This window comes from Coregonus clupeaformis, chromosome 20 (assembly GCF_020615455.1).
Source record: "Coregonus clupeaformis isolate EN_2021a chromosome 20, ASM2061545v1, whole genome shotgun sequence".
Taxonomy (NCBI): domain Eukaryota; kingdom Metazoa; phylum Chordata; class Actinopteri; order Salmoniformes; family Salmonidae; genus Coregonus; species Coregonus clupeaformis.
In genome coordinates, this window is record NC_059211.1 from 51184833 (window position 1) to 51211955 (window position 27123).

General features: G+C 43.6%; 1 protein-coding gene across 1 annotated transcript; it reads left to right on the plus strand.

Moving 5' to 3' along the window:
• Positions 1-1786: 1786 nt before the first annotated feature.
• On the plus strand, positions 1787-16405 carry ntmt2 (N-terminal Xaa-Pro-Lys N-methyltransferase). The gene is given in 5 exon segments (XM_041840508.2): positions 1787-2336; positions 5199-5371; positions 13015-13197; positions 13199-13268; positions 15944-16405. Coding segments are annotated over 5 exon segments (930 nt in total). The 5' UTR covers positions 1787-2089; the 3' UTR covers positions 16201-16405.
• Positions 16406-27123: the final 10718 nt, after the last annotated feature.

Here is a 27123-nt window from a genome sequence, read left to right on the forward strand (position 1 = left end):
TTGCAACTTTGGGTAGAAAACCAATAGATTTAGCTCATGATCATCCTCACAATTCAAGCCAGTCCTCCATGAAAGCAATTCAGTTTGTCCTTCCTTTACGCTTAATCTGTGTCCATGAAACAGCCCCCTGATGTGTGGTTTATTCCCTTAAAAAAAGGTCTGGATTAGTTACTGATAGACCATTCTTGTTGAACAAGAAGACCATTAGGCTACAGCAGTTCTAATGGTTTCAATGTGATAGTCTCTAATGGTCTCTAATGGTGAAAGCCCCAAACACACACTATATACTGTTTTGCAGTGGTAATGGTGTTGGGTTATTAGGGTTGTCACAACATCTTAGTCCCTAGCCCATTTCTCCATCAAAGTTTTGTGTCTTCATATGAGAAAGCTACCACTTATTGGACTATTCAAGGAGAGTTGGGTTGAAGCGTTAGGTTGCTAAGAGAATGACAAACTGAATTGCTTTCATGGAGGACTGGTTTGAATTGTGAGGATGATCACACTATTTATTTTCATAATGAGCCAAATCTATTGGTTTTCTACCCAAAGTTGCAAAGGAAATGTTGTGATCTATTCAATAAACCAGCAAAATGGATGTGGCGGTTTAGTAGGAAAAGCGGCATCTAGTGGTCAAGACATGGTACTTCACACTACTTTTAAGGTACATAATGCAAGCGACTTCAATTACTAATTTATCTGAACAGGGGAGAAAACATCTCCAGAGATTATTACATTGTATGGAAAAACAATATTATAAGCCACAGCTTCATACAATTTGTTAAACATAGAGAACTGATAATGTATACTGGTTGCTGGGGTGGGATGGGTGTGGGGGTCCGTGAGTGGGTTTTGATTTCTTTCTTCATGTCTTACTCATTGGTAGGAAGAAGTTTGGTTCAAATTGGATGTTGGGTAGTCTACTATATTTATTGAATATTATCTGAATCCTATTAATTAAAATGGCCAATTTGGGTGAAATCAATTAGTCTAATTCCTCAGATCAAAGTATATTTCAACAAAATAATGGTTCAGGAATGCTAATCATATCTGTTACTAACTACAGAAACGATTTCAGAACAATCTGATATGGTGGGTGTCGAAATCCTCTTTCTTGTGCTTTTTGAGGTGGAACGACCCCATGGAGACTTGTGCTTTTTCTAATCTCCTCCACAGAGCATGGTGCATCAACATCCAGGTCATTAAAGGCTGTGTGTGATGACCACACAGTTTGTGTGTGTACAGTAGGTCAACACTCAGGAGGGACGATAGTGCTTATTTTTGTGATCTGAAATGTTGATTGAGTGACATAGTGACATAGTGGCACGTACACATTGGGGAGCTCCCTGGAGACATATGACCAAGGCAGATTCTTGAACCATAAGACTGACACATATCTGGACCAGAAGTGCAGCGACTACAAAAACTGAGAGGCTAGGGCAAAGCTTCAGCGTCTGACTATCAGCAGAAAATAAATGTCACACGGTTTGAGTTTTGGACCGGCCATGCCTTACCATGTGCATAGGCACAGCTAAGTCCAAATGTCTCCATTCAATGCTTTAAATGGAAAGAAACATTCACATGTTGTTGAGTGAATGCATGTATGGTCTACCATACATTTAGCTGACTTATCACGCACTATGTAACTTAGGCATCCAAAGACAAGAACACTGCGGCTATGCATAGATACAAACATGAGAAGACTTTGCTAAAAATAACTGCTACGTTATACGGCTGTAAGGGGCAGGGGGAACGTATCTTGTGTGCGGCTGGTATTTGTGGGTTGAAAGCTCGGATGCCACTCTGTGTGCCTACAGCCAGGGGCAGTTTTCAGCACTGCCCCAAGAAGGGATCACAGCTGATGTCAGAGAGGGTACCAGGGGACTCCAGAACCCACAGATATAGCAGCACCGCAGAAGCAATAGCAGAAGCAACAACACTTTCGCACTTGGTCACACACACACCGTGTGGTTCACACACACACACTGCTCGCTCGCTGGACTGGAAACTCTCACAGTGCAGAGACACTGCCACAGGCACACTAGGTCACACACACACAGACCATCCGGTTCACACACACTGAATCGCTGCAATGGACACTGCGCTGGATACAGACAAGGTAGGGATGTCTTCGAGCCTGGAAGATACAAAAAGGGCAGTGGTGTCTTCAAGCCCTCCACCTAACATGGAGTTCCAAGCTCTACACCAGGCCCATCGGGACCGCTGGAAGAACACAGATGCGTCCATGTGTCGACACAGCATGTCCTTCCATCTGCACCACAGCCTGAGGATGGAGTTCTTTGCCAGCTTCCTGTACCTGCTGGAGCAGATCCCCCTGGGTAAGGACAGGGGCGACACCAACCGACCTCATGGGGCTCTGAGCAAAGTGAGGGGGAATCGGTGTGTTTGAGCATGTGTGTACTTTAGAGGGTTAATGCACAGTATTAACACGCATGCAGAGATACAGTTTGTACTGTAGGCTGTAAATTATCTATGTGGGGATATGCTATATGAGAGACAATGGTCTTAATGGGACTTCCCTGCGTTAATAAAACCAATTATCCAAGTACACTATGTGCTTGCTGGCTGTCTGATATAGGACCATACTGGTCAGCTCCTAGAACAGAGAGAATGTGCAATCAAGCACCTGCTCTAATCTATAGCTCTCATCTAATCTATAGCTCTCACCATCACCTCGGTGTACCCTGATTTCAGGTCCTATAATCAGTTGAAAATGTCCTCACCATCTAACCATACTGACCATCTAACCATACTGACCATCTAACCATACTGACCATCTAACCATCCTGACCATCCCACCATCCTGACCATCTAACCATCCTGGCCATCTAACCATACTGACCATCTAACCATACTGACCATCCCACCATCCTGACCATCTAACCATACTGACCATCCCACCATCCTGACCATCTAACCATACTGACCATCCCACCATCCTGACCATCTAACCATCCTGACCATTATCATGATTAAACAAGAGGTGGAACCTCGGAGTAGATAGCCAGAGTGAATTTACGAACGCACCCTTGATTTCTCAATTTTCCTGGAGTTTTCAGTGGGTCAAACTAACCTGTCCAGAACACGCCCCATCAATGGCATGGTATGTGAAGTGTGTAAGCACTCTGCCCTGTCATGAAGTGTTTGATTCATGACAGTCAGAGTTTCATAGTCACATTATTTACACATGGCAGCACTGAATTTTAATGTGTTGAATAAATACCTGTTTTTATGTCTTCATATATGTTAACCAGAAGATGATATGATGAGGCAATTACATATTTTCTTGAGAGGAACAGATTTAGGTGCAGATTTACCTGTAGTAGCATAGTATACTGATCCTGTTATTCACTGATAAAGAATGTTGGCTGGTGATTATTTTAACCAGATGTAAACAGCAAATTCAGAAGAGTCAAACAATTCCCTAATTGCATGTAAATTGGTGCGTGAACCTCTGATATTCTCTAGGTGTTGAAATTCAGTCCTTTGGTGAAATAGATGTTTGTCCAAACAGATGAAAGGACACCGAGTCTGGTAACTCTTTACCTTCGCTAATGAGGTGAACTAATTTTGGGTGACGATAGGGGAAGTCGGCCGTAAAATGGCATTTGGCTGGCAGAACAACACCTTTCACACTCTCTCTTCCCCTCCTCTGAGACGTCTTGACCGTGTTACTATACTTATCTCTCTCTCTCCCGAAGGCGTCCCGGGTGTGTGCACACCAATACTGTATCAGAATACAATCTGTGACCTTCAAACGTTTCTCGGGCCAAGTGAACACCTGACTTGAGAGGTCTTGAAAGTTCTCGGCATGTATGGTTAAGTGGTACCGGAGCGCCAAGTCTAGGTCCAAAAGGCTTCTCAACAGCTTCTACCCCCAAGACATAAGACTCCTGAACAGCTAATCATGGCTACCCGGACTATTTGCATTGCCCCCCCCACCCCACCCCACCCCCTCTTTTACGCTGCTGCTACTCTGTTTATTATCTATGCATAGTCACTTTAACTCTACCCACATGTACATATTACCTCAATTACTTCGACTAACCGGTGCACCCGCACATTGACTCTGTACCGGTACCCCCTGTATATAGCCTCCCTACTGTTATTGTATTTTACTGCTGCTCTTTAATTATTTGCTATTTTTATTTTTTACTTATCTATTTTTTACTCAACACTTTTTTTTATTTTCTTAAAAATGCTTTGTTGGTTAAGGGCTTGTAAGTAAGCATTTCACTGTAAGGTCTACCTACACCTGTTGTATTCGGCGCATGTGGCAAATAAAAATTGATTTGATTTGATGCGCCAATTGACTGCTTCGCCTTGGTTTTAACCCCTGATTGTCTGGAGGTGGCCGTGGAAGTCCCACTCCTGGACCGTGGAAGTCCCACTCCTGGACCTCTTCCCTGTCGCGTGCCTTTTAGCGTTGTGGCCTGCATCCAACTGGAAGCAAATTACTTTATAATGACATCAGCAGGGACTCTTGAGAGTGCAATGTTGCATCATGGTGCTATACATTTTGCCACGGCACGTCTCTAGCTGGCAAATGCATCGCGCCCTGACCCCACCCAACTTGTCACCTAAGCCCAGAGAAATGTCTGCCGATTCTTCTGGTTTTAATGGGCAACGAAAGGTCCCTCTCACTAGAAATACTGTACTCACCAAGACCTATAAAACAAATAGAAACATATAGAATCATTTTACTCAAACTGGTGAGAAAAAAGTAGAACCTCAGTGTCAAAGGTCAAGCAGCAACAGCATGGGCTTTAATACCAAAATGTACAGTAAAAGTAGCTATTTATAATCAAAGCATTGGGTGCATACAGTACATACGTATATTGTTTGCATCACATACATGTACTCCTCTTACTCCATACCACAGCTGATCATGCCGTAGGAAAATACCCTTATTTTTAGACTTATAATCAAATTATCGTCATGCGTCTCTCGGCAGATGGTCAGCTCTTATCCGGTCAATAGTTAGTGATCCAGTGTCCTGTTCTTCAGCACACCTGTTCCTCCTGAGTGACTTTGTCATCTTCCCCAGTAGTGTGGTGAAGAGTGTTATTCACACGGACATAACATGACAATGGCACTTGACTATGGCCATGGGAAAAGGTCAATGAGGTGTAACAGGTGTGTGTGTGTGTGTGTGTGTGTGTGTGTGTCCTGTCCCACAGTCAAGCTCTTCGCGGTGACCTGCGAGAAAATCAAAGGGGAGAAGTTCTTCTACTACAAGGCACAGCAGTTCTACGAGGACGTGGAGCCGTCAGAGGAGGGGATGATGGGAGACTTCGTTGAGATCTCCCACATCGACCTGGAAGGCTCCAGGAACTTTCTGAGCAGGTTTATTGTAAGTCTATACTACATTACACGTGTGTCACTGAAATGACACTTCTGCCTTGGTTGAAAACTGTATGGTAGCAACCTCAGAGCCTGAGTGTACCTGTCACAGAACCCAAGTTGATATTTATATCAGTATCTGTTTATGGCATGAAATGCATAATCTTTCTGGTATAAAAATACCTTCTCCCATGAGTCCATCCCTTCTCATCTACAAAGGGAGCTGTGCCTCGGCCCAGAACACATCATGTAGCTAATGGTCATCTTAACCTTCTGCCAGACCGGCTCTATAACAACACCCTCATGCCCAGAGCCCCAGACATTAATCCCCATGGACCCTGTCTGTGAAAATGTTACACTTGGTCCACGAGACTGGAGAGGGTCAATGTGTGTGCGTGTGTGTGCGTGTGTGTGTGTGTGTGTGTGTGTGTGTGTGTGTGTGTGTGTTGTACTTACATGAATGTTAATTCATGGGAATTTGTGTTACATGGAAACTAGGCTATTAATAGTCATATCTGGTGTAGTTCTCGTTATTGACAGTCATATCTGGTGTAGTTCTCATTATTTATAGTGGTATCTGGTGTAGTTCTCATTATTGATAGTCATATCTGGTGTAGTCCTCATTATTGATAGTCATATCTGGTGTAGTTCTCATTATTGATAGTCATATCTGGTGTAGTTCTCATTATTGATAGTCATATCTGGTGTAGTTTTCATTACTGATAGTCATATCTGGTGTAGTTCTCATTATTGATAGTCATATCTGGTGTAGTTCTCATTATTGATAGTCGTATCTGGTGTAGTTGTCATTATTGATAGTTATATCTGGTGTAGTTCTCATTATTGATAGTCATATCTGGTGTAGTTCTCATTATTGATAGTTATATCTGGTGTAGTTCTCATTATTGATAGTCATATCGGGTGTAGTTCTCATTATTGATAGTCATATCTGGTGTAGTTCTCATTACTAATAGTCATATCTGGTGTAGTTCTCATTACTGATAGTCATATCTGGTGTAGTTCTCATTACTAATAGTCATATCTGGTGTAGTTCTCATTATTGATAGTCATATCTGGTGTAGTTCTCATTATTGATAGTCATAGCTGGTGTAGTTTTCATTACTGATAGTCATATCTGGTGTAGTTCTCATTATTGATAGTCATATCGGGTGTAGTTCTCATTATTGATAGTCATATCTGGTGTAGTTCTCATTACTAATAGTCATATCTGGTGTAGTTCTCATTACTGATAGTCATATATGATGTAGTTCTCATTATTGATAGTTATATCTGGTGTAGTTCTCATTATTGATAGTCATATCTGGTGTAGTTCTCATTATTGATAGTTATATCGGGTGTAGTTCTCATTATTGATAGTTATATCGGGTGTAGTTCTCATTATTGATAGTTATATCTGGTGTAGTTCTCATTATTGATAGTCATATCGGGTGTAGTTCTCATTATTGATAGTTATATCGGGTGTAGTTCTCATTATTGATAGTCATATCGGGTGTAGTTCTCATTATTGATAGTCATATCTGGTGTAGTTCTCATTATTGATAGTTATATCGGGTGTAGTTCTCATTATTGATAGTTATATCGGGTGTAGTTCTCATTATTGATAGTTATATCTGGTGTAGTTCTCATTATTGATAGTCATATCGGGTGTAGTTCTCATTATTGATAGTTATATCGGGTGTAGTTCTCATTATTGATAGTCATATCGGGTGTAGTTCTCATTATTGATAGTCATATCTGGTGTAGTTCTCATTATTGATAGTCATATCTGGTGTAGTTCTCATTATTGATAGTTATATCTGGTGTAGTTCTCATTATTGATAGTTATATCGGGTGTAGTTCTCATTATTGATAGTTATATCGGGTGTAGTTCTCATTATTGATAGTTATATCGGGTGTAGTTCTCATTATTGATAGTCATATCGGGTGTAGTTCTCATTATTGATAATTATATCGGGTGTAGTTCTCATTATTAATAGTCATATCTGGTGTAGTTCTCGTTATTGACAGTCATATCTGGTGTAGTTCTCATTATTTATAGTGGTATCTGGTGTAGTTCTCATTATTGATAGTCATATCTGGTGTAGTCCTCATTATTGATAGTCATATCTGGTGTAGTTCTCATTATTGATAGTCATATCTGGTGTAGTTCTCATTATTGATAGTCATATCTGGTGTAGTTTTCATTACTGATAGTCATATCTGGTGTAGTTCTCATTATTGATAGTCATATCTGGTGTAGTTCTCATTATTGATAGTCGTATCTGGTGTAGTTCTCATTATTGATAGTTATATCTGGTGTAGTTCTCATTATTGATAGTCATATCTGGTGTAGTTCTCATTATTGATAGTTATATCTGGTGTAGTTCTCATTATTGATAGTCATATCGGGTGTAGTTCTCATTATTGATAGTCATATCTGGTGTAGTTCTCATTACTAATAGTCATATCTGGTGTAGTTCTCATTACTGAGTAGTCATATCTGGTGTAGTTCTCATTACTAATAGTCATATCTGGTGTAGTTCTCATTATTGATAGTCATATCTGGTGTAGTTCTCATTATTGATAGTCATAGCTGGTGTAGTTTTCATTACTGATAGTCACATCTGGTGTAGTTCTCATTATTGATAGTCCATATCGGGGTGTAGTTCTCATTATTGATAGTCATATCTGGTGTAGTTCTCATTAGCTAATAGTCATATCTGGTGTAGTTCTCATTACTGATAGTCATATATGATGTAGTTCTCATTATTGATAGTTATATCTGGTGTAGTTCTCATTATTGATAGTCATATCTGGTGTAGTTCTCATTATTGATAGTTATATCGGGTGTAGTTCTCATTATTGATAGTTATATCGGGTGTAGTTCTCATTATTGATAGTTATATCTGGTGTAGTTCTCATTATTGATAGTCATATTGGTGTAGTTCTCATTATTGATAGTTATATCGGGTGTAGTTCTCATTATTGATAGTTATATGTGTAGTTCTCATTATTGATAGTTATAGGGTGTAGTTCTCATTATTGATAGTCATATCGGGTGTAGTTCTCATTATTGATAATTATATCGGGTGTAGTTCTCATTATTGATAGTCATATCTGGTGTAGTTCTCATTATTGATAGTCATATCTGGTGTAGTTCTCATTATTGATAGTTATATCTGGTGTAGTTCTCATTATTGATAGTTATATCTGGTGTAGTTCTCATTATTGATAGTTATATCTGGTGTAGTTCTCATTACTAATAGTCATATCTGGTGTAGTTCTCATTACTGATAGTCATATCTGGTGTAGTTCTCATTATTGATAGTCATATCTGGTGTAGTTTTCATTATTGATAGTCATATCTGGTGTAGTTTTCATTATTGATAGTCATATCTGGTGTAGTTCTCATTATTGGTAGTTATATCTGGTGTAGTTCTCATTACTAATAGTCATATCTGGTGTAGTTCTCATTATTGATAGTCATATCTGGTGTAGTTCTCATTATTGATAGTCATATCTGGTGTAGTTTTCATTACTGATAGTCATATCTGGTGTAGTTTTCATTATGAGCTTCTGGGTTTTGGGAGTTTAAGTAAAGGAAATGGAGAAAACATGGGATGGACTTTAGCTCAGCCTCTGAGCTTAATGTTAACACACTCATACCAATTTAACACAGCTCCTCAGATATCTCTGCTACTGTATAGTATACTGCCACCGTACATGACAGAGGATGGAGGAACTGTCCGTTGTGATGATCTGGCCTACACCTGTCTACTCTACCGTCCCTTGCCAGTAGAGTTCTGAACTCATTCCAGACTATAATATTCTGCCAACATTGTTTACATTTCATTTATTACATTTAATAAGTCACTAGAAAAATATCCTGGAATAGCTTTACTGCTCGCCTGGAGGCAAAGCAGGGTGACTTTCACAATGATGTTCATAGGTAACAGACACATGTTAGCAGTGGTGTAAAGTACTTAAGTAAAAAAACTTGAAAGTACTACTTAAGTAGTGTTTTGGTGTATCTGTACTTTACTTTACTATTTATATTTTTGACAACTTTTACTTTCTCTTCACTACATTCCTAAAGAAAATTATGTACGTTTTACTCGATACATTTTTCCTGACACCCAAAAGTACTCGTTACATTTTGAATGCTTAGCAGGACAGGAAAATGGTCCAATTCACACACTAATCAAGAGAACATCCCTGGTCACCCCTACTGCCTCTGATCTGGCAGACTCACTAAACATAAAAGTTTAGTTTGTTAATGATGTCTGAGTTTTGGAGTATGCCACTGGCTATCCGTAAAGAAATAAAAAAAACAAGAACATTGTTTGATTAATATAAGGAATTTAAAATAATTTTTACTTTTGATACTTAAGTATATTTTAGCAATTACATTTACTTTTGATACTTAAGTATATTTAAAACCAAATACTTTTACTCAAGTAGTATTTTACTGGGTGACGTTCACTTTTACTTGAGTCATTTTCTATTAAACCTTTTAATGCAGTGGGCTAAATCAGGGTCACAGATTTGTGAGTGTTTCTTGGTAGTCTTAAACAAATCTACTTTGAAACATAAGTATACACCTCACACACATGGTTATGGTCTTTAAAAAAAGAAGACCCCTGTACCATGTCAGATATAGAGTTAAATTGTATTACATTTTGAGTTTGCATCCCAATATGACACTTTATATACATCACAGAAGACTGAAAGATAAAACCGTTTGACATAGAAACACCAGACTTTCTGCGGCTTCTTTAAAATAATGTTTATTAATTATGAAATTATGAAAATTATTAATAACTTTCTTCCTATGAGGCCACTAGGTCATTTGACTGCAGGAAAGGGCTACAGTATCTTTACTTTTACTATGACAGTATGACAATTAGGTACTTTTCCCACCACTGCATGTTAGAGCAAACGTAATATACAGATGTAGGATCTTAATTTGAGCTAGTTTGCTACAACAGGAAAATAATCCTGCAGCAACAGAAAATGTGAATTATTATGTGGATTATAATTAATGGACATTTTTTGTAGGGGTTGATACATTTTTCGTTAGGGCAAATCAAGTCTGACATTTTAAAGGGGAAATTACAAACTTTATAAACATTTTTAAACCTCGAATACACTACAAGTTTGCATTTCCTGCTGACAAACGAGTGATCAAATTAAGATCCTACATCTGCACACCCAAAGGCTGTTTCCATTCATACTAGGGATGTCAGATGTCCTTGCACAAATCCCACTCTTTTTATTGTCCAAATGGCAAAGGCCCTGTGGATGTCGGATATAGCTTTACTTGCACAACATAGTCTCAATTTAGGCAACACACACACAGTCTTAGATTAGGGTCACCTGAAACGTTATACAGCTGGCTACATTTCATAGTACCTATGAGTCGTCGTTCCATGTACTGCTCACCTGCTCTCTTGTACAAGGACATCCTTAGCTTAGACGGAGGACGAGAACACTATGTTTCAATCATACTCCATGGTCTCCTAAAACTCTACTGTGCAGAGTCTGGGTTCTAATCCTGACAACTCCATTAAAACCAAACACAGTGGGGAAATGTAGAGTGCAGCCAGGTTAAACTGAAGAACAAGCTACGTGAGCAATATGGCAGTAATTCACCAAACCAGGAAGCATCCTCCAACAACCATAGAGTTCCTCCGGACCCCATCTTTCACCGAATCACCGACTGGGGCCCCCGTTGTTCCTTAGGGAAGAGACGGAGAGGAGTGAGGTCAGAATACGAAATGAAAAGAAGTTAAAACGAGCATGAATCAACCAAGGTAATTTTTTTGTTCTCTATGTAAGGTCAAAGTTCATAGTGTCATTACCCTGAGGTATGGTGCTTGTTTCTGCTCTCTGGGCTTTTGGGTTACAGAGGCCAGACATCTGGTATAGAAAAAAACAGTATCTATTACTGTGATCATAGCAAAGGACGCCAGGAAGCCTGAGGTTTGCACATACTTTTCCTGTGTGGAAGGTTTTGTTTTAAAATGTCTGTTACATTACTGTAGTGTGTTTATTTACCAATGTGTACAGTCGTGGTCAAAAGTTTTGAGAATGACACAAGTATTGGTCTTCACAAAAGTTCGCTGCTTCAGTTTTTTGAGATATTTTTGTCAGATGTTACTATGGTATACTGAAGTATAAATACAAGCATTCCATAAGTGTCAAAGGCTTTTATTGACAATTACATTAAGTTTATGCAAAGAGTCAATATTTGCAGTGTTGACCCTTCTTTTTCAAGACCTCTGCAATCCGCCCTGGCATGCTGTCAATTAACTTCTGGGACACATCCTGACGGATGGCAGCCCATTCTTGCATAATCAATGCTTGGAGTTTGTCAGAATTTGTGGGTTTTTGTTTGTCCACCCGCCTCTTGAGGATCGACCACAAGTTCTCAATGGATTAAGGTCTGGGGAGTTTCCTGGCCATGGACCCAAAATGTCGATGTTTTGTTCCCCGAGCCACTTAGTTATCACTTTTGCCTTATGGCAAGGTGCTCCATCATGCTGGAAAAGGCATTGGTCGTCACCAAACTGTTCTTGGATGGTTGGGAGAAGTTGCTCTCAGAGGATGTGTTGGTACCATTCTTTATTCATGGCTGTGTTCTTAGGCAAAATTGTGAGTGAGCCCACTCCCTTGGCTGAGAAGCAACCCCACACATGAATGGTATCAGGATGCTTTACTGTTGGCATGATACAGGACTGATGGTAGCGCTCACCTTGTCTTCTCCGAACAAGGTGTTTTCCGGATGCCCCAAACAATCGGAAAGGGGATTCATCAGAGAAAATGACTTTACCCCAGTCCTCAGCAGTCCAATCCCTGTATCTTTTGCAGAATATCAGTCTGTCCCTGATGTTTTTCCTGGAGAGAAGTGGCTTCTTTGCTGCCCTTCTTGACACCAGGCCATCCTCCAAAAGTCTTTGCCTCACTGTGCGTGCAGATGCACTCACACCTGCCTGCTACCATTCTTGGGCAAGCTCTGCACTGGTGGTGCTCCGATCCCGCAGCTGAATCAACTTTAGGAGATGGTCCAGGGGCTTGCTGGTCTTTCTTGGGTGCCCTGAAGCCTTCTTCACAACAATTGAACCTCTTTCCTTGAAGTTCTTGATGATCCGATAAATAGTTTATTTATGTGCAATCTTACTAGCAGCAATATCCTTGCCTGTGAAGCCCTTTTTGTGCAAAGCAATGATGACAGCACGTGTTTCCTTGCAGGTAACCATGGTAACAGAGGAAGAACAATGATTTCAAGCACCACCCTCCTTTTAAAGCTTCCAGTCTGTTTATTCTAACTCAATCAGCATGACAGAGTGATCTCCAGCCTTGTCCTCATCAACACTCTCACCTGTGTTAACGAGAGAATCACTGACATGATGGCAGCTGGTCCTTTTGTGGCAGGGCTGAAATGCAGTGGAAATGTTTTTTGGGGGATTAAGTTCATTTTCTTTGCAATTAATTGCAATTCATCTGATCACTCTTCATGACATTCTGGAGTATATGCAAATTGCCATCATCAAAACTGTGGCAGCAGACTTTGTGAAAATTAGTATTTGTGTCATTCTCAAAACCTTTGACCACGACTGTACATGTTTGTGTATCATTCCATTCTTCAAACAGGGTCCTGGTAAGGCTGGCACTAAGTGTGCCCTGGACTGTGGCTGTGGGATTGGGCGGGTATCTAAAGGTGTCCTCCTGCCGATCTTTGAGACCATGGAGATGTGTGACATGGTTGAGGCCTTCCTGCTCCATGCCCATGAGGAGTATCTAGGAGACGACGCTGACCGCATAGAGACATACTACTGCTTACAACCTGCAGGAGCTAACACCACCCTCAAGGAAATATGACGTCATCTGGATGCAGTGGTGTGCATGTAAGTCTCACTCTCCGATCTGTGTGTGTGTGTGTGTGTGTGTCTGTGTCTGTGTGTCTGTTTGTGTGTGTGTCTGTGTGTGTGTGTGTCTGTGTGTCTGTGTGTGTTTGCGTGTGTGTGTGCGTGTGTCTGTGTCTGTGTGTCTGTGTGTGTGTGCGTGTGTGCGTGTGTCTGTGTGTCCGTGTGTGTGTCTGTGTGTGTGTGTGTGTGTGCGTGTGTCTGTGTGTGTGTGTCTGTGTGTCTGTGTGTCTGTGTGCGTGTGTCTGTGTGTCTGTGTGTGTGTGTGTGTGTGTCTGTGTGTGTGTGTGTGTGTGTGTCTGTGTCTGTGTGTGCGTGTGCGTGTGTCTGTGTGTCTGTGTGTGTGTGTGTCTGTGTGTGTGTGTGTCTGTGTGTGTGTGTCTGTATGTCTGTGTGTGCGTGTGCGTGTGTCTGTGTGTCTGTGTGTGTGTGCGTGTGCGTGTGTGTTTGTCTGTGTGTGTGTGTGTCTGTGTGTGTGTGTGTGTCTGTGTGTGTGTGTGCGTGTGCGTGTGTGTGTGTGTGCGTGTGTGTGTGTGTGTGTGTGTGCGTGTGTGTGTGTGTGCATGTGTGTCATGTTTGTGATGTGTTCATGTTTTGACCTCTCATCTACAGTACATATGTGTCTTTTCCATATGAGGTTATTTACATTCAGTAAGTGTGAGCACTGCCGTATTTAGAACGTGACATTACAGCAACATACGGTGCATAACACAAGATATCAGAGCTCCTTGTCACTGGTGACAGCAGCAGTAGTCTGTATGAAGAACTCTGCCCAACTCCAGTCTTATTTTAGGAGGGACCAGCATTGATTTTTCAGTGAAGGGATATTTCAGGTTGTGTTTATATTGCCATGTTAGGGGACCTCCTCATGTCACGCTCCTGACTCATTGAGTGAGCCATCATGCTTAGGGTGAGCCCTGTCACGTTCTGTGTAGGGCAGGCTATATAAGATAACTCAAGGTGGAGGATGAATCTAGGTTCTAGATCTCAGAGAAAAAAGTATGGGTGGATTAAATCTACAGTTGAAGTCGGAAGTTTACATACACTTAGGTTGGAGTCATTAAAACTTGTTTTTCAACCACTCCACAAATTTCTTGTTAACAAAATATGGTTTTGGCAAGTCGGTTAGGACATCTACTTTGTGCATGACACAAGTAATTTTTCCAACAATTGTTTACAGATTATTTCACTTTAGAAGCTTCTGATAGGCTAATTGACATCATTTGAGTCAATTGGAGGTGTACCTGTGGATGTATTTCAAGGCCTACCTTCAAACTCAGTGCCTCTTTGCTTGACATCATGGGAAAATCTAAAGAAATGAGACAAGACCTCTGAAAAAAAATGTGTAGACCTCCACAAGTCTGGTTCATCCTTAGGAGCAATTTCCAAATGCATGAAGGTACCACGTTCATCTGTACAAACAATAGTACGCAAGTATAAACACCATGGGACCACGCAGTCGTCATACTGCTCAGGAAGGAGACGCATTCTGTCTCCTAGAGATGAACGTACTTTGGTGCGAAAAGTGCAAATCAATCCCAGAACAACAGCAAGGACCTAGTGAAGATGCTGGAGGAAACAGGTACAAAAGTATCTATATCCACAGTTAAACGAGTCCTATATCGACATAACCTGAAAGGCCGCTCAGCAAGGAAGAAGCCACTGCTCCAAAACCGCCATAAAAAAGCCAGACTACAGTTTGCAACTGCACATGGGGACAAAGATCGTAATTTTTTGAGAAATGTCCTCTGGTCTGATGAAACAAAAATAGGACTGTTTGGCCATAATGACCATCGTTATGTTTGGAGGAAAAAGGGGGTAGCTTGCAAGCCGAAGAACACCATCCCAACCGTGAAGCACGGGGGTGGCAGCATCATGCTGTGGGGGTGCTTTGCTGCAGGAGGGACTGGTGCACTTCACAAAATAGATGGCATCATGAGGAAGGAAAATTATGTGGATATATTGAAGCAACATCTCAAGACATCAGGCAGGAAGTTAAAGCTTGGTCGCAAATGGGTCTTCCAAATGGAAAATGACCCCAAGCATACTTCCAAAGTTGTGGCAAAATGGCTTAAGGACAACAAAGTCAAGGTATTGGAGTGGCCATCACAAAGCCCTGACCTCAATCCTATAGAAAATGTGTGGGCAGAACTGAAAAAGCGTGTGCGAGCAAGGAGGCCTACAAACCTGACTCCGTTATACCAGCTCTGTCAGGAGGAATGGGCCAAAATTCACCAAAATTATTATGGGAAGCTTGTGGAAGGCTACCCGAAACGTTTGACCCAAGTTAAACAATTTGAAGGCAATGCTACCAAATACTAATTGAGTGTTTGTAAACTTCTGACCCACTGGGAATGTGATGAAAGAAATAAAACCTGAAATAGATAATTCTCTCTACTATTATTCTGACATTTCACATTCTTAAAATAAAGTGGTGATCCTAACTGACCTAAGACAGGGAATTTTTACTAGGATTAAATGTCAGGAATTGTGAAAAACTGAGTATAAATGTATTTGGCTAAGGTGTATGTAAACTTCCGACTTCAACTGTATATACTTAAAATAAGTTTGACAGACAGACACAGGCAGACAGGCAGGCAGACCGACTCTCCCTTACTCTGATTGGTGGGTCCTTTGTTGCGCTGTCCCATCTCCAGGTCACCTGACGGACAGGGACCTGATGCAGTTCCTGATGCGCTGTAAGAACAGTCTGCGGCCCAACGGGGTTATCATCATTAAGGACAACATGGCCCGGAAGGGCTGCAAGCTGGACCCCATCGACAGCAGCATCATCCGCCACCTGGACATCATGAAGGACATCATCTTTAAGGCTGGCCTGAAGGTCCTGGCTGTGGAGAAACAGGAAGGATTCCCCGATGCCATCGTCCCTGTGTGGATGATCGCTATGCAGTAGCGGACTGACTGACAGACAGTATACAGTGCTATAGTTATTAGACATTCTGACACACTATTACAAGATTGTATTGTCTCACACCCACTGACAGACAAACTGACACCCTGACAAGCGCACACTACTACTCCAATGAAGACAGAATGGTGTGTATACAGTGGGCTCCAAAATGACTGGCACCCCTGACTGGGAATGCACAAACAATACTTAAAAAAATATCAACAATATAATTATAGAGATAAACTCAAAATACCAACATGTGAGAAATACTGTACTTTATTAATGTTTCAATGGAACCAACCAAAATCATACAATTATTTAATACAAAATAAATGTCACCAAAATCAAGGTTTCATAATTATTGGCACTCCTCATTTAGTACTTAGGTCAACCACCTCTGGCAAGGATAACAGCATGGAGTCTTTTCCTGTAATGTTTGACAAGGTTAAGGAACACATTTGGATGGATTTTGGACCATTTCTCTATGCAGATCCTTTCAAAATCCTTCACATTCTTGGGTTTGCGCTCATCAACTGCCCTCTTCAACTCAGCCCACAGATTTTTGATTGGATTGAGGTCCGGCGACTGAGATGGCCATGGCAGAACATCGATTTTGTTGTCACATAACCATTTCTGTGTGGATCTTGAGGTATGTTTTGGGTCATTGTCTTGTTGGAAAGTCCACCTATGGCCAAGTCCCAGCCTTCTTGCAGAGGCAACCAGATTGTCAGCCGAAATTGCCTGATACTTGGTGGAATTCATTATGCCATCAATCTTAACCAGTGCCCCTGGACTTCTGGAATTAAAACAGCCCCAAAACATCACTGACCCACCACCATATTTCACCGTGGGTATGAGGTGCCTCTCTTTGTATGCATCTCTGTTTCGACGCCAAACATGCCAATGCTGTATCTATTCCAATGGAACCCATCAAAATCATTTGAAGAGGGCAGTTGATGAGCGCAAACCCAAGAATATGAAGAATCTTGAAAGGATCTGCATAGAGGAATGGTCCAAAATCCATCCAAATGTGTTCCTTAACCTTGTCAAACATTACAGGAAAAGACTCCATGCTGTTATCCTTGCCAGAGGTGGTTGACCTAAGTACTAAATGAGGAGTGCCAATAATTATGAAACCTTGATTTTGGTGACATTTATTTTGTATTAAATAATTGTATGATTTTGGTTGGTTCCATTGAAACATTAATAAAGTACAGTATTTCTCACATGCTGGTATTTTGAGTTTATCTCTATAATTATATTGTTGATATTTTTTAAAGTATTGTTTGTGCATTGCCAGTCAGGGGTGCCAGTCATTTTGGAGCCCACTGTATATAAATATTTGTTACTTTTCTTTGCCAGTGTTTTTTTTTATACCTCTGCCTGTAATATTGCAGATTTTAAATGTAGATTACTTTTTTACACAACAGTACATGTTTTCTTGTTTGTCATTGTAGAGTTGTGTTGAAATGCAGTATGTTGTGCTGACTGTAGCCTAAACAATGCCTTAGCAACAAACAAAAAAGTAGTTTCAAATGGTACGCTGATGTATGTTGCATAATTAATTCATGCTCATTAAATGAAACTGTACAATGTAACCTCTTGCTGTATTTCTTTGAGATCATACAGAACAATTCAGAATAATTGCATAGTTTGGACTCCGAGAAGTACCTCAGAGCTTTACTATAAGTTTTACCATAATTGCATACCGTACGGAAATAGCTTCATTAATTTAGTTTTTGTAAATGCTTTCTGTCAGAGTAGGTTTCTCATTATATTCCTGAAACAAAAACTAATAGGATCAGAGATGTGTAATCATAGTTGGCTATTATAATCAGGTCTTGGATGTAAACACTGAACCATTTACCTCGTAAAATACTACAGTTACACTACATCCTCCCAGCCAAGCCAACAACCGAACAAGGTACAATCTAAATGAGTACAGCACGGAGAACAAGAGATAATTGAGAACCCCTCAAATGGTTATGATAATGCTCCTAAGTATATTTTTTTCCTAACTAGCCCACAGTAGAAGAATGGCATTGTTTAGGTTAATGACTTTCAGCTTGGGCCCTGAGGAGGAAGGGAAGTTGATTACTTCCTGCTTTGGGTTTGACGGACAGACAGTGCTCGCTTTCATATCTGCCTTGGCATCGGTTCAGGCCTGTCAGGTTCTGTCTGCATAAAACACATCCAGCAGTCGCGTTGAATATTTAGGGTGTACGGCAAGTCGGTTACACAGGAGTGGGTTTGGGTTGTACAAAAGTGGTGAGGACTTGTTCCTCCCTAACGCTGTATGAATGGATGGCTTGTCAATGACGAGTGACTGAGACCCCTGAAAAAGAAATAAATAAATATATCAAAGTGTTGAAGGCAAGAACTCCTGTCTGAGAAGGGATGGCGTGCGATGTTCCATACAGTGTTTTCTCAGGTCAGAAAGAGTCTTTTGAGATGTGAACAACCCATATATACATACATTCCCCACATCCCGTATGAATTAAAGATCAAAATGCCCCATGGTGAAAGTTGTAGGGCTTTTTTTGTCTTTGGCAAATAGCAGCCAAATGTGCTGTCACCTTTTCAGAAGTGGTTAGCGTCTGTAACGGTCAGAGCTATCATTCCTAATACTTCTCAATGTCCCAGCAGCATTTTGAATATATTTGCTGAGTTAACACTAATTTGTCCAGTCACGTCAGCAGTGGAGAACATTGGGCCCGGGTCCAGACTGACTATATCAAACCCAGCACAACTTTTACTGACTAAAATACTATGTTTGGGACAGGGCTGATAACCGAGAGACATGCCACTGCAGAGAACAATCCATGTTTTTGCCATTATAAAAGACTGGGTTCATTTGAATTATGCGGCAAAGACCGTTGAATAGATGGTGTGGTGGTTAGAGCAGCAGTGTCTTTCTTCATGTGAGGAATCTGACAACAACAAGAGGGTAGTTTTTCTAGTTTCCAGACTGGGCCCATGAAGCGCCCAGACAGTCTGTGCTTTGATCCTGAATAGAGTGAGCCTTTGTGGGCTCCACACTGGAGGGAAACCTCAGTCTTCTGAGCCCAGCCAGGATACTTTCAACCAGGGATAGAGAGAGACGGGAGAGGGGAGGTTTGCCTTGCCTTCCCTGGGAGAATTCAGACCAGAAGAATGTACTTTTATATGCATCCCTCGTTCTCATAGTAAATCAAGTTACAGAAAACCTGATGATTTTGGGCTGGCTCTTCTTCTATGGTGAGAAAACCACATTTCTCCCGTAAACACTCTCAGCATGCTGTCTGTCTGTCTGACTGTCTGTCTCAGGGTGGTGGTTTAATCTCATTCTGCTCCATCAGCTCAAAGGGCAGGGATTGGTTACACACACTTTTTATAGGTCCCATGGACATGTGATATTGAGCAACGTGGTTTCTGCCACGGTATCAGGTGCTGCTGACATGAAGCTTTAATCCAAGCCAAACAAACAGTGACAAATTACAGCATCCTGACTGGCAGCAAAGAGTTGTCAGGCAGTTCAAAGTTACTCCTCTCTTCCCTAACCTCTCTTTATTGCATTGGAAGAGAGTTGCTGTACTGTAAACACTGTTAACACTCTCAGTATGTTTTTACTGAAATGTTAGACTTTTTCTGAGAGCACAGGCCACTGGGCACAAACTGGTTGAATCAACGTTGTTTCAACGTAGTTTGTCAACATATTTTGACGTGGAGTCCACGTGTAAAAATGTATTGGATTAGAAGAAAAGTCAACTTAAACTGTTGAGGGTGAATTTTCAACCACAGGATTATATCATCATTGTAACAAATGTTCAACATAAACAAACCTTGTATTAAATATGTTGAATTTATACCGTTGAAACAACGCCACATCTTCAAAGTTATATTCACGATCAGAAAATAATATAATCGGCTGGGCAGCACCTCCTACTGGAGTGTTGATCTATCTACAGCGATTCATTTGGTCTCCCATCCAAGGTTTTAATCAAGCCTGGCCCAGCTTAGCTTTGATACTGGTCACTGACTGCTACCAATGTGCTAGCTCAGGTTAATTTCAAATGTAATCTACAAGTAGAGTATTAATATGTTCGATTCACGTTTCCATCTCAACCAACAATCTAAGTTAAAGAATAGGACTAAATCAAATCAAACTTTATTTAAGGTGCATTTAAAGTGTGATTAGATTAGATTTTGTCCTATTCTTTTACTTAGATTTTTGGTTGAGATGGCGACATGACATATCAATTATTAATTTGTAGACCAACTGGATATTGAATTGTGTATTATTGTCAAGGCAACTAAATATAAAAATTTTAAAGAGATGTATCTTCTGTTTGGATAGTTGGTTCCATCTGTACCACTGACTTAGTCTGTCTTTAATTACAGTTTGTCTACAAATGAATAATTTATATGTTGGATTCACGTCTCCATCTCAACCAAAAATCTAAGTTAAAGAATATAACTAAATCTAATCTAGTCACATTTGAAATGCACTTTAAATAAAGTTTGATTTGAATTAGTCCTATTCTTTAACTTTGATTCTTGGTTGAGATGGAAACGTGAACATCAACATATCAATTATTAATTTGTAGACAAACTGGAATTAAAACTGGACTAAGTCAGTGGCACTAAAGATACATATCCTCCAAATGTTAATATTTGGTTGCGTTGGCAACCAAACACAATTCAATATCACTTTTACAATACAGTAAATAGCCTATTAACTTGTCGACAAGTTAACAAATTATGATGGATTCACGTCTCCAACTAAACCAAAAATAAAAGTTAAAGAATAGGATTAAGCCAGTGTGTCACGCCCTGACTCAGGGGACTCGTATATGTTGAGTCAGGGTGTGTATATTCTTTGTTATGTAGTATTTTCTATGTGGGATCTAGTATGTTTAGTTCTATGTTGGCCGGTGTGGTTCCCAATCAGAGGCAGCTGTCGCTCGTTGTCTCTGATTGGGGACCATACTTAGGCAGCCTATTGGCACTATTGAGTTGTGGGATCTTGTTCCGTGTAAGGTATGTTGTGTGTGCTACCTTGGACTTCACATTTCGTTTATTGTTTTGTCGTTGTGTTTGTAAGTTAATAAACATGTACGTATATCACGCTGCGCCTTGGTCTGACGCGTCATTCAACGAACGTGACAGAAGATCCCACCAAACGAGGACCAAGCAGCGTGCCCAGGCGGAGCGCATGGCCATGTGACAGGTGGCCAAATTGTGGTCATGGGAGGAGATATTTGCGGGGAAAGGACCATGGGCTAAGTTAGATGCCCAGGCAGGAGAGGAGCAACGGCAACACGGAGGAGGCCGGTCGAGGAGGAAGCCCGAGAAGCAGCCCCAATAATTTTTTTTGGGGGGGCACACACGGTGGTTGGCGGAGCCTAGGGTTAGAGCTGAGCCAACTCCCCGTACTCACGCGAAGAGGCGTATGACTGGGCAAGCTCCGTGTTATGCGGAGCTACGTACTGTGTCGCCAGTGCGCCGGCACAGTCCTGTACGTCCTGTGCTTGCACCACGCACGTGCCGTGCGAAGATGGGCATCCAGCCAGGATGGGGTGTGCCGGCTCAACGCTCCTGGTCTCCAGTACGCCTCCTCGGTCCCGCATATCTTGCGCCAGTTCTACGAACTGTATCGCCAGTGCGCGTGCACAGCCCAGTGCGTCCTGTGCCAGCACCCCGCACATGTAGTGCGAAAGTGGGCAGCCAGCCAGGACGGGTTGTGCCAGCTCTCCGCTCTAGACCTCCAGTCCGCCTCCACAGTCCGGCCCGGCTTGTTCCTGCTCCTCGCACCAAGCCAGTGGTGCGCGTCGCCAGTCCGGCCCGGCCTGTTCCTGCCCCTCGCACCAAGCCAGTGGTGCGCGTCGCCAGTCCGGCCCGGCCTGTTCCTGCTCCTCGCACCAAGCCAGTGGTGCGCGTCGCCAGTCCGGCCCGTTCCTGCCCCTCGCACCATGCCAGTGGTGCGTGTTCCTAGTCAGGTCCGGCCCGTGCCTGCTCCTCGCACCAGACCAGTGGTGCGTTTGTCCAGTCCGGCACGGCCCGTGCCCGTTCCACCGGTGCCTGGTCCGGCACCGGTCAGCTGCTCCACTCTGGAGCCAGAGCAGTCCGCTCCACCGGTGCCTGATCCAGTTCCGGTCAGCTGTTCCACTCCGGAGCCAGAGCAGTCCGCTCCACCGGTGCCTGATCCAGCTCCGGTCAGCTGCTCCACTCCGGAGCCAGAGCAGTGGAACAGGCACGGGCCGTGCCGGACTGGACACACGCACCACTGGCTTGGTGCGGGGAGCAGGAACGGGCCGTGCCGGACTGGACACACGCACCACTGGCTTGGTGCGAGGGACAGGAACAGGCCGGGCTGGGCTGGCGACGCGCACAACTGGCTTGATGCGAGGGACAGGAACAGGCCGGACCGGGCTGGCGAAGCGCACCACTGGCTTGGTGCGAGGGGCAGGAGCAGGGCGGGCCGGCCTGCCGACTCGCACCACTGGCTTGGTGCAAGGGGCAGGAACAGGCCGGACTGGGCTGGCGACGCGCACCACTGGCTTGGTGCGAGGGACAGGAACAGGCCGGACCGGGCTGGCGACGCGCACCACTGGCTTGGTGCGAGGGGCAGGAGCAGGACGGGGTTGGCGACGCGCACCACTGGCTTGGTGCGAGGGGCAGGAGCAGGCCGGGCCGGGCTGGCGACGCGCACCACTGGCTTGGTGCAAGGGGCAGGAACAGGCCGGACTGGGCTGGCGACGCGCACCACTGGCTTGGTGCGAGGGGCAGGAGCAGGACGGGCTGGCGACGCGCACCACTGGCTTGGTGCGAGGGGCAGGAGCAGGCCGGGCCGGGCTGGCGACGCGCACCACTGGCTTGGTGCAAGGGGCAGGAACAGGCCGGACTGGGCTGGCGACGCGCACCACTGGCTTGGTGCGAGGGACAGGAACAGGCCGGACCGGGCTGGTGATGTGCACCACTAGTTTGGTGCGAGGGACAGGAACAGGCCGGACCGGGCTGGCGACGCGCACCACAGGCTTGATGCGAGGAACAGGAACGGGCCGAACCGTACTGGGAACACGCACCACTGGCTTAGTGCGGGGATAAGGAACGGGCCGGACCGGACTGGCGACACGCACCACTTGATTGGTGCGAGGAGCGGGACTGGGTTCCTTCATTAACCCCTGCTCCTTCTGCTGCCTAACCAGCTCCTCTCGCCATGCCTCTACACTTTCCTTCTGCTCCCTCTGAACCAATGGCCCCCCTAATCTGGTGGCCTCCTCTGCTAACCAGCGGAACCACCCTATCGCGGCCTCCTGCTGCCTCGTCGTCCACACCGTGTGCCCCCCAAAATTTTTTGGGGGGGATTGTCTCTCCCCCGTGATCAGGGCCTCCATCCCTCTTGCCAGCCTCTCGCTCATCTCCTCCCAAGTCCATCCTCTCTGCTCCTCATCGGCACACTGCTTGGTCCAGGTATGGTGGGATCTTCTGTCACGATCGTTGACGAACGAGAAGGACCAAGGCGCAGCGTGATAAGCATTCATGTTTATTAACGAATAAACACAATGACAAAACAATAAACAAACAATACGTGAAGTCCAAGGCAGCACAACACAACATACCCTAACTGGAACAAGATCCCACAACTAACTAGTGCCAAAAGGCTGCCTAAGTATGGTCCCCAATCAGAGACAACGAGCGACAGCTGCCTCTGATTGGGAACCACACCGGCCAACATAGAAATACACATAATAGAATACCACACCATAGAAATATACAACATAGAATATACACACCCTGACTCAACAAATAAACGTCCCCTGAGTCAGGGCGTGACACATTGTCAACCGAACACAATTCAATGTTACTTTTGTAAAACAGTAAATAGCCTAAAGTTAAGGCTATCTTACAAACTAATGTAACAGTATTTATTCAACCTTAAAATGAGTAACACATCCATGGTCACATTGAGGTTACTGTAACAATAAATGTCTTCTTATGTAATCATAGAAAGTGTGCATGTTCAAAACAGCATGCAAAGGTCGCAGGTCTGTGGAGATCTTCACAGTTGCTGTAATAATCTGTCAGAATCTCAAACAGCACTGATCACTTGCACCGTGTAGTTGTAATGTGATCTCAAATGTAATCCAGGTCATTTGGTTGTTCTATTAGATGAAGCACTGTAATAACACATTCAGAAGACAACTAAACAAAACATCTGACATTGTTTTTCCATTGGAATTTGGTTGTGCTTTTAGATGGTTGAAAGCATAGTGAAAACACAATGGGAATTCAACAAACTTCTGGTTGTCATTTTGAGTGGATGAATAAAGGTTGAATCTCATTGATCAACGTCTCAACCAAATATTACCCAATGTTCATGTTGAAATTATGTGGTGTGCCCAGTGGGAAGCTTAGAGGGTTATTGGAAAATATTGCTCACAACAAAACAAGGGAAGTATTTTACCACCTGCGTCTGGTGTGGCTGTAATGGAGCTGAGGTGAGCTGTACTCTATGACTGGGGCGTATGAACCTCAGGCTGATTCATGCCCGGTTGGGTCACGGAAGGCTAGCGTGTTCTTGCCTACAGCAGGAGGAAGAACTAAGAGAGGGCTATAGGGCAGCATGGTTGGGGTCAATTCCATTTCAATTTAGTCCGTTCAGGAAGTAGGCCTAAACTGAAATTTAAATTTTCCTAATTGAAAAGCAATGACCTCAATCATACAGGGCAGCCTTACCCCCAGAGCTTTCCTCTGATCCACACAGGGCACCACAGGGCAAAGGTTACACAAGATGGTCATGCATGTTCATATCGTGAATCTGCCAGTTCAGGAAAGAAGCCGCCATGACCACGGTGTAGTGTGAGTGAATAAAGACGTTTGGCACTCAGTGAAACGGAGTCACTACTCTCTAGCTGCTGTCGTTTCAAGGATGTGGTGTTTCAGCCACAAAGCCTTCTTCAGCATCAGTCAGCATAAACACGTGGTCATGTAGGTCTCATCAGACAGAGCCTTGTATGTTACAGGCACCATGTTAATGTCTTTTTTTACAGTGAGAAATACAGAAGCCCTAATCCCGAGGGATACGCCCGTCTGCAGTCTTCCTCGTTTCTCCATTTGCCCTGTTTTCTCAGTTTAGGCAACTTCTTTTAATCAAAAAGCATCACAAGCTGCTGTGGTTGTATATGCGTGTACTGTGCGTGTGTGTCCATGTAAGTCCATGAAGTCCATTCTCCCCTCTTATCACAGCTGGAGGCCAACAGCAGTGGCGACCAACGGGGGAGGGGAAATTAAATGTACAAGTGCATGCATTAATGCACTTTAATTTAGTATAACAAACACCTAATTTAATTACACTGAGAAAGGTTTGACAGTGGAACCACCCAATTAGATTAAAAGGAAGGGGAGAGAGAGAGAGAGAGAGAGAGAGAGAGAGAGAGAGAGAGAGAGAGAGAGAGAGAGAGAGTGAGAGAGAGAGAGAGAGAGAGAAGCCAATCCCCATGTACAATTCTGCTAGTGTGTTGTCAGTGAAACATGTGGAGCCAGCTCGTAGGCCGTAGTTACAGTATTTTGTTCTCTGTGCCCCTGGAAGCCCCATCCCTCATGCTGGTTGTTCTCTGTGCCCCTGGAAGCCCCATCCCTCATGCTGGTTTCAATTCCACAACCTTTCAGATCACAGCATAATGAGGCAAAATGGCTCGCACATTATGCCCCGAGTCCACAAATCATTTTTCCAACCAATTTACTCCCATGATTAAACCAGAGTCAGAGAGGGGAGTCAGGCGAGGCCATATTTTGGAGTGTGTGTGTTTGTGTGTGTGTATGCGCATGGGAGTGTGTGTGTTTAAACCAAAGGTCTGGGGAGCCATCCAGTGTGTGTGTGTGTGTGTGTGTGTGTGTGTGTGTGTGTGTGTGTGTGTGTGTGTGTGTGTGTGTGTGTGTGTGTGTGTGTGATGCTGCCTTGATGCGAGTGAGGGGGCACAGAAACACGACCCAGTGCTGGAGCCATTAGCTGTTCTATTAAATCTCAGGGGAGTTCAAAAGACAAGCTTTAACGGCAGGTATTTCCTGGCTCTTGATCTTGGAAGGTAGAACTCATTTCTGCCGGTGGGGGATCAGCCTTCATAACAAGTTGCAGTTTGATGCCAACAGTTTATTATAACATTGTATCTACGGTGTGTGTGCTTCGGAGGGGGGAGACAGAAAGACAAGGACTACTAGTGCATTAGTTTGAGGTGAGAGTGGGTGTCTGGTTGGAGAAGTCTCAGAGGAGGGCCACAGCCAAAAGCTTTCTCAGCCATTCGTTATATCCCCTCTCTCCTCTCCCCTCTCCCTCTCTCCACTCCCCTCTCTCGTCTCCCCACTCCCCTCTCTCCTCTCCCCTATTCCCTCTTCCCAGCTCCACTCCCATATCTCCTCTCCCCTATCCCCTCTCCCTCTCTCCTCTTCCCCTCTCCTCTCCCCTCTCCCCCTCTCCCTGTCCCCCTCTCCTCTCCCCTCTCCCTCCCCTCCCCTCTCCCCTCTCCCCTCTCCCCTCTCTCCTCTCCCCTCCCCTCTCTTATTTCCCCTCTCCCCCTCTCCCCTCTCGCCACTCCCCTCTCCCCTCTCTCCACTCCCCTCTCTCCTCTTCCCCTCTCCACTTCCCCTCTCCCCCTCTCCACTCCCCTCTCCCCCTCTCCTCTCCCCTCTCTCCCTCTCCTCTCCCCTCTCTCCCCTCTCCCCCTCTCCACTTCCCCTCTCTCCTCTATCCCCTCTCCTCTCTCCATCCAACTCCTCTCCTCCCTCCACTCCACTCCCACACAGGGTAAAAGAGGGTGAAAGTGTCTGTAAGCATATTGTGTTGTTCTCTGGTTTTCTTCTTGGAGCCTCTCAGAGCTCCTTAAGCTCGAGGAGGTCGTTTGGAGGTGGTTTTGACTGTGGAAAACAGGATGTGAGCTTTTAAGACCA